Source organism: Oreochromis niloticus, linkage group LG19, assembly GCF_001858045.2.
Source record: "Oreochromis niloticus isolate F11D_XX linkage group LG19, O_niloticus_UMD_NMBU, whole genome shotgun sequence".
Classification (NCBI taxonomy): domain Eukaryota; kingdom Metazoa; phylum Chordata; class Actinopteri; order Cichliformes; family Cichlidae; genus Oreochromis; species Oreochromis niloticus.
In genome coordinates, this window is record NC_031983.2 from 12,957,781 (window position 1) to 12,966,497 (window position 8,717).

At 40.1% G+C, this 8,717-nt stretch overlaps 1 protein-coding gene across 3 annotated transcripts in view; it reads right to left on the reverse strand.

Moving 5' to 3' along the window:
* rnf144aa (ring finger protein 144aa) overlaps window positions 1-8,717 on the reverse strand; it is a 30,513-nt gene that overhangs the window by 6,119 nt on the left and 15,677 nt on the right. For all 3 annotated transcript variants that reach the window (XM_003453238.4, XM_005477099.3, XM_025900745.1), the window contains 6 exons: window positions 8,566-8,716; window positions 6,672-6,776; window positions 5,814-5,874; window positions 3,414-3,630; window positions 1,916-2,063; window positions 1,479-1,568 (listed from right to left, as the gene is read on the reverse strand). In XM_003453238.4, coding sequence (XP_003453286.1) covers window positions 1,479-1,568; window positions 1,916-2,063; window positions 3,414-3,630; window positions 5,814-5,874; window positions 6,672-6,776; window positions 8,566-8,700 — 756 coding nt within the window. In that variant the 5' untranslated portion in view covers window positions 8,701-8,716. The remainder of the gene's footprint in view (window positions 1-1,478; window positions 1,569-1,915; window positions 2,064-3,413; window positions 3,631-5,813; window positions 5,875-6,671; window positions 6,777-8,565; window position 8,717) is intronic.

Consider the following 8,717-nt stretch of genomic DNA (forward strand, 5'->3'; position numbering starts at 1 on the left):
TTTTTTTACTCAGAGGAAAAAAAACTAAAAGGATATCAAACAGTTGAGATGCCATTTTTTATCATTAAAAAAAAAGTTCTATACTACAGTATATAAAGACATGAAAACCTTTAATAAAATTTTCTTACTCCCACAAAAAAATACAAATTGAAGGACATCATGATTTTATCACATAGTGAGACTGTACATAGCAAAGTCACACATTTAGTTACATAATCATGTACTTCTCCAATCAAGTGGCACAAAGGATGGTTGTTTTCCAGCAGAACCATTTTGTGTGGAAGTTATGCAAGTGTTCTACTAAGGAGATGGTTTTTAGGAGCTACCAACACAGTTATAGATTTAAGAACTGTAGAGTTACATGTTGGTAAAATCCAGCTTTGTTTTGCGTTGGTAGCCAGGCAACTTAAGTAATCCACCACATGGGGGAGCCAAACTCCAGGAAATTCACACACAGCATGATGGAATACATAATCGGCTGTCACATGCAACAGTGACTTATAATAGCACAATGGGTTTTTTCTTCCTCCAGTTTATTTGGGAAGATATATTTTGCAGGATCGTTTGCATGCAGGGTTCTTTTTAAATAAATAACAAAAAATAACCTGCATTAACTGAATGTTGGCATTAACTGTTATTTTTCAGCGAGAACAGGCAGTGATGTAGTGAAAAACAAAGAAAAAAGTACCAAGTACAGGGTGTTCTTATTAACAGATCATGGTGGCACTTTGAAGCATAGGATGTGACATTAATTCAGAACGATGGTACGTGGCCACAACAGAAGATGCTCTTTGCTCTGATACACCTTGGCTTTTTAAAGGAAGCGAGAGGGAGGCTTTCATATATGTGAAAGAGCAAACGGGTGTGAAATGACGAGAGCGAGACAGAGAAAAAAGACACATAGAACACTGAAGCTATAGCTGGCCTCCACCAGCTGAACTGTAATCATATGACTCAGCCTGCCCTACTAGGCAACAGATGCCAATGTGTATGCTAATACTGAGAAAATAGCAAATATGCTGGACAAAGGGATGCGCTAAGCTATGAATAGATTTTTTGGCTAATAAGTGATACTGAGAGGGCATTTGGGAGCCCAGTCTATGAATTAAGCACTTCTATATGTCGTATCATGAGGAAATCTAATGCTTTATATGCAATGTGTAGTTTTATTGGATTACCTCCAGGTAAAGAGAAACCATGGTTATGTAAACTTTTTTTTTTTAAGCCTTAAACAGCAGGACACTGACCACTAGACACTTGTCGCTGCATGCGGATCGAGTTGTTCTTTTGCTTTTGTGCTGTCACCATAATACGAGCCCATCACTGTATGTGAATGTGTGCGCCGAAGGAGAGACAGAAGCAGAGCCAGGGAGCACGTGTGAGGCCACATGCTGCAGCGTGGCTAAGAGAGGGGGAGGAAGAGGGGGAGGGGTGGGTTGCCGAGTGCGACTTGCGGATGGGGAGGTGGGTGTTCTCACCTGTGTTCTGTGCCAGATAACGGACGCCCTGGAGTGCCCCAGTTTGTTTCGACAGGGCCCTTTGTCATAGTGGATCAGGAGAAAGTCATCCTAGCACATGACACACATACAGATAAAGACTTGACCATCAGCTATCTGAATGATACGGGTGGGCGTTCAGAGAAATTGCTTTTTAAGTGACCTGCGTAGCACGGTCGCCTGTGTGCTCACACAATTAAGATTATATAAGGGCACCACAGCTCATTAATCATCAAAGTTATGAGTTCAGCTGAGGCTGTCGCTATGAACAGTCAAAATAATGAAAATTGTAAATACTCTTAATGCAAAGCTACGATTTCCTGATAATGAGAGATATTGTTGTCCCATGGAGTCAAATAATATCCAAGATTAGCAGTGTGAAAATACGCTACAGGATGAGGAATAAAGATGCCACTCACATCCAAGGACTCCAGACAGTACCAGCAGAAGGCATGCTTGCAGTTCTTGCACATCATCTGTGCACAGCCCTCGTCCCTCTCAATGTAAACTTTACATTTAGGACAGCGCTTGATTGGTGCATCATCCTCTTCGTTCTTATAAAAAGAGCTGAGGAGAAGAGACGCAAGTAAAGTGTGTTCAATTCAATATTCATACTACGTGGCATAACATGATTTTATGTAGTTCTAAATCAGATTCATCTAAATAAACACATATGAAGGTATCACCAGTCACTAAAATGGCCTTGAACTCAAGCCCAGACTAACATTCTTCTGTCCTCTCGGTGTCAGGTTATCTGTATCCATTTCTCCCATTATTTCTAAACAGCTGACTCTGAAAAATCTGTGCATGAACAGCTCTCTGTCATTTTGCGAATTACCCGAAGACAGCAAACAGGCCCATTGATTTTTCAGGCCGGTCTCCATGAATCTGTCATACTGTTCGTTTGAGTGAAACACAATACAGTCTCAACACCTCCACCACTTTAGCTACGAACTAGAAAACACTGAACTGTATTTAGAACATGACTTGTTTTTGTCTCTCCCAAGTTTAGCAAATTCTACTTTGTTAAAAAAAAAGATTCTTCTGCATCACGAAAGAAAAACACTTGTACTGGAGAGAAAAAAACCAAAAAACTTGTAGAAACTATAATCTTGTGTCAGGCAGAGAGATTAATGTTTAACGTAAGCGTAGCCAAAACGAACAAAAAAAACAAAAAGAAAAGAAAATGATGCTTTCAGAGATATCCTTATGGTGAAGAAGTGTAATTCAAACACCAAGGCTCTTTACAACTATGAACCCTCTTCTCCAGTGTGGCCTCTGAGCTCCTGCGCAGGCAGCAGAAGGTTCTGCAGAGCTAATGGCATTTCCAGGGTAAGAGGATAAGACAAAGAAATGGGTCAGCTGCGTGCATCTCTGAGCAAGTCTGTTCTACCTTAGGAGACAGATGCTGTAGCCTTAAAATGAATGATTAATCTATTTCAGCTGGCCTTACTGCAGTTTAGTTCAAGCAGATTGTTTTATCGCTACCTACTAAATATGTGCTTGAATGTTGGCTGATGCTCAAGCAAAAAGTGGCAGCAAAAAGACACACTGACTGAATCCTGCCAGGTTTTCCTCACCTTCACTCAGATGGGCTAAGACAGCATTGACAAAACTAGTATTTCTAGCAGGCCTTATACCTGCTGCACTATCACATGCCAACATGTATTATTACTTTACTGAAGTGCTCATGTTTAAATGATTGCCTGTCAAAATTTGAGCAAAAAGTTAAAATTTTATTATAATTAATGACTTAATAATCATGGATTTAATTAAGGACGCTGCTTAAGGACAGCGTTAAGGACAGGTTTCAGAATTCATTTCATGTCTCGTAGCCTGTAAGTATTTTTTGGATTATGGTCCATGAAATGTTAAATGTGTGAAAGTTAGTGAGTGGCTACAAGTAGAAAGCAGCACCTGTTTTCTCCTGGTAGGAAGGACGTAATGGGCAGGTTATTCTCCTGGCAGGCCTGCCCGGGGTGCCAGTTGGCCTTGCATGCCGAGCAGAACTCGAGGGCACATACAGCACATTGGACCAGCTGGGGTAGGGCTGGAGAATCTGCTTCCTTTAGCTGGCACACCGCCTGGCAGGTCGACGAAGGGCACCATGTTCGGCACGGGTCCAGCAATACCTCTGACGGCACAAAAAAAAGGTCCAGGTCATGAACACCGACTCTCTTATTGGCTCATTTGAGCCAAAATATTTAATGAGTTTCAGATGCAGATTTCTAAAGATTTAGCACAGTAGACTAGAACCTTCTCTGGCAGTTTGGTGATTTTTTAATGCTCCGGAATTTCCTGTTACGTGTGAAATAATGATACATGTATTCAAGAATAATGTTTCTCTCTGCAAACTTCTTATAATTTGATATCATGCTCTCTGCACTTTATCTTTATGCAACAAAAAAACCAAACAAAAAACATCAGTACTGGAAGAGAAACAAAACCATTTTCACTCATTTTCATTTTCAATTCTTATACAAATAGCAGATGAGTCATGTTAGACATATGAATTTCCCTCTGGGATCAATAAACTTCTTATTCTTACATACTGAAAGGTTTCTTTTGTTTTAAAAAAAATATGTTATTTCTCGTGTTACTGCATCTATTATTTGGCAACTTGTTTCCATGGCTTCCAAAAATTCTTTTGAATATATTCGAAAGTGGTAAAACATAGATTCTGCCAATTCTAAGTACATAGCATGATGCACTTGCCCTTGTATCCCGTCCTTACATCCCCTTGCCTCTCTGCCAAGAACTGAGCACACATTCCACTTGCACTTTTGGCTCAGCCTGAGAAATATGGAACGGTTACAGAAACTGTTCTGCCTGACTAGACTGGGACATTGATGAGACGGCTCACTGCTTTTATCCAGAATCAACAGCTCTTTCTGAGGATTTTTATTAATTTACAGGGTCCCTTCTGTGTTAATGAATGTGTGTTTGTCTTTATGGATATGCATTTATTCCTGCAAGCGTGATCTGCATGTTCTGTGTATAGTTTGTGCCTCTGTGTAGGCGGAGAACCTGCAGAGTGAGTACCATCAAAGAGTGATAGCACAGCGTGGTCACTGCTGTCTCTTGTAGCGATGGAACTAAAATATTGCTGATTAGCATGTCTACACTGACAGTGTGAAGCAAAGCGACAGAGACCTGCCATCATGTTTTCAGCTCTGAGATCCAAGCTATTTATTAGAAAACGAACTGCTGACACTAAAAATGTACAAGTACACGGGGGAAAGAGACAATAGGAATTTAACAAAAATACAAGGGATCAAGTGGTGACAATCCCTAAGGCTAAAGAGGCCAATTAACTGTAGTTCCTGCAGTGGCCAGTTGAGGCTGGCTGCAAAAGTGGGTCAATCCCTTTATGCACATTACCTGTTAGTTTCATCCAGCCATGCAGTTTGTATCAATGCCCCCTGCTAACCAAGCTAGCTAGCCTTAGCTAATAGCTTAGTACACTACTATGCTACCCCTCATTTCTTTATACTTCGCTTCTAAGCAGCCAGACTTTCATGTAATCTTTAAAGAGGTCTTTAACAATAGCGCCCCAGGTTTGAGCAGTGAATGTCTACAGCTGTGAAACACGATCGAGGTTCTTCATTTGATGCAGCTGCATTTAAGCCAGTGGTGTTGGGGATCTTGTTTACTGTAGTTCCATGTATTTTTGCACATTTCAATAAACTAATGTATCCATTTCCTATTATGGAGTAAAATATTGAGATACAAGTGTTGGCTCAAGACTTTTGCACAGTACTGTAAATAAACACAAGCAGCAGCTAATGCATGGTATCACTGTGGCTATACACGTTTTGCCGTCTAGTACTTGACTATAGAGCCAAACCAATGTAATTATAATATTTCAAAACAAAGTACAGGAATATTACTTAACTGAATGACTATTTGTAGTGAAACCATTCAATTTAATTGAATCCAGAATGAAATCCAATCGTTCTTCATTTTGTACATCAAAAAATGTATGCATAGAAAACTTGAAAACACCTGTCAGTGTTGAAGAGTGAAATTTATGGGGCTAAGAAGGATTTGAAAATCTATTCTAGCAGTTTTCCACAGACACCCATTGGTGTAACTCAATAGCGAAAATGTCCACAGGGGTAAAATGATTAAGTCTAGATAGAGCAAGCAACAGTTGAGCTCCACGTGCAAAATGAGACTGTCATCCTTTTGTGTGTAGTATCTTTGCAGGACAGACGGGTCCATGTGACTGCGTTCGACAGTCATCGCCCATACAGCGCCTACTGGTGAACTCTGAAGTGATCACTGACGTACTGAAGCTGCCTTGTACTGACTCACCCCTTTCAAACTGAAGTTTCTTGTATCTCTGCATCATCTCCGTGGCCACCATGCACTCAATCTGCAGGAAGTGAGGAGAAGAGAAGTGGGAGTGAAATGAGCAGGTCAGTGTGGACATTTGTAGACAGAAGCTGCAAGAAGCAATTATAAATTCTCCACGCGAGTTTCATTTCTAGAACAATGTCATAATCAAAATTCCACAACACCTGAACTTGCCATTTGTTTGGGCCTTAAATCTCATCCCTACAGTAAAATAGAAATTGATTGCCAAGTGCAGCCAAGGTGCGTACGCGGGCCCACACATGGTTACTCATTTAATGGGCAATGAAAAACATTCAGGCTTTGAGAATTACAAGAATGGAAAGGGATGATGCATGCTGTGCCTGACCGGCTAAAGTGGCTTTGGTTCTATTAAGGGCCAGGGATGCTAATTAGAAACTGAATGCTGCTGTGTGCTAAACTATGCTGCGTCCTATGGTTCTTTTAGACCAAGTGAAAGACTGTGTGAGCACATCACCTAAACTGCCTGAAGAAGGAGCAGTTTGACCTCAATGTGACATCTGCTATGGAAAAAGGCATGCAGGATTGCTCATTATAATTGAATACACACATGAAAGTGAAGTGAAATGCACGTCTCAGTCAAGGATGGTGCTTTAAATTGACAATGATGTTTTAGAAATATAGGTTTAACCGATATACTCAATGGTTGCACAAAGTGCATTTACTCTGCTACCTTTGCACATACAGTGCTGCGCCTGTGTAGAAATTAAAAAAATGACTACTGCTAAATGGAAAGCGAGTGACTGAGTGGTCCGATGTCCAATGCAGAACTAAGATGTTCTTATAATGGAAACACACCTCATTTTCTTGCAAGTGTCCTCTTTTAGGACAGGCAGAGTCCGGACAGCTAATTGCAGTTTCAAGGCCATCTTTAATCAGGAGTTCCACATACTGCTTCAGGCACTGAAGAAAAAAAACAGACAAGTATAACATAAATCCATTCAAATCTCAAGTTAATCAGCAAGATGAAACAAAAATGAAAGCACAACCAGCGGCAACAGATAAGGCAAACAAACAGTGGCAGCTTCTTTTGACTCAACATTTTGGTTTTTTAATGATTAATCAAATAGATAGTTCTGTAAAAACAAAACCAAATTCTATTCACCTAAAACCTGCAACACGCCCAGCCTTCACTCCCTGGTCAAGATATATGCAGACTATGCAAAAGCCAAAACAGAGCTAAAGATGAGTAATTATCAGACTGAAATATGATAGCCACAACAATTTTTCTACTGGTACAACAGTAATAGAGATGCCCTGCTTTAGCATGTTATAACATTTCTTGGAGCAAACACATGAATTATGCTTTTCATGTGAATCTTCTATGATTCATTTAAGGGAAGCCAGTAAGTTTTACAAAGCTGATTGTTACCAAAGACACACACAGACATAAACCTTCTATGTGCCACGACTGGTTTTTTTCTAGTTGTTTTTTTTAAACTGTTCCTTTTAAGCCAGCCCCCAAAAAAAGAAAAAAAAAGAGAAATAAATTGCAACATACTGGAAATGTTAGCATCACATACTAAATGTTTCATGCAATATATTTAAAAAAAAAAAAAAGGAAATGGTGAGTTACCGACTGCATTTAAATTGTGGTTGTACTCTGGAATAAAGTGTGCTAAAGGAAGTTTGGCAATTACTGCTGCACCCCAGACTGAGTTCTAGGAAATGGCAGCTATTTTTAGTTGTCATTCATGAGCATTGTTTCCTCATCCCTGGGCAAGATTGGTTTACATCTGCTAACCAATTGAGGGGGGGGCTATCGTTTCTCAGCCTCAGCTGTTACACTGGAGGGATGTGAGATTTATACTGCAGCCATTTCGGTGTATGACTTTTACTGGGTCTAAATTTAACACAGAAGTTACATTTACTGTACTTCAACGCAGAAGCAGATCTTACTTAATCTTACTATTATTAGATAATCGTAGTCTATTGAATAATAGTAAGATTTATGTTGTTTGAATTGGAGTTTTAGGAAATAAATGCACAACAACAGAACCCCATTGATTGCAACATCCCTTATGAACAAAAGCTTTGCGGGGCAGGAAGGAAGGAAGCTCCTTTTAAAGTTAGAAACTTTTGGCAGAATGTGATTTAGAGAGGGACAGCTGGTACCCAGGGCATAGAGAAACAACAAACTACGAGAGTAGAGAGTAGTTAAAAGTTAATGACATGTATTAGTGATATATAAACACACAACTGAAGTTCAGCTGAGTGGAGGAGAAGTGCTAAGTGCAATATGGAAAGACCCCAGTCTATGGCAGGACAACAAAGTGATAGCTCTGGGTCAACAGATCCAGTCATAACTGTAAGGTTTATCAAAAAGGAACGTTTTAAACCTAGCCTTAAAAACAGAGAGGATGCTTGCTAATAGCTGAAAGTTCTGCTTCTCATTGTACTTTTGGGAACTCAAGAAACTGCAAGTAAGCCTGCAGTAAATGCTCTATTGGGATCACAAGGTACTACAAGTTGTTAAAGATATTATAGAATCTTATCGCTCAGGACTTTATACAGAAGAAAGAAGGGTTTAAATTCAATTTTGGATTAAGCTGGGTGTCAGTGAATAATATCTTCTGGTATTAACTTCATCTCTTTTTCTGGTTCAAAAAGACTCCAGGGTTCCTTAAAGTAGTACCTGAGGCCACAGCAATGCCACAAAAAAAATAATAATAAAAAAAATAAAAACCCTCACCAGTGTACAAAAGACACATTGGCACTGTGTGATGGTGGTCATCTGCTCCAGAGGGAACTCTCCAAGGCACAGCTTACATGAGACCAGAGGGTCCACGGCCAGCTCCCACGTGGGACGGTACCGCGCCGTGGTCATCTTCACCGCCACGGAGC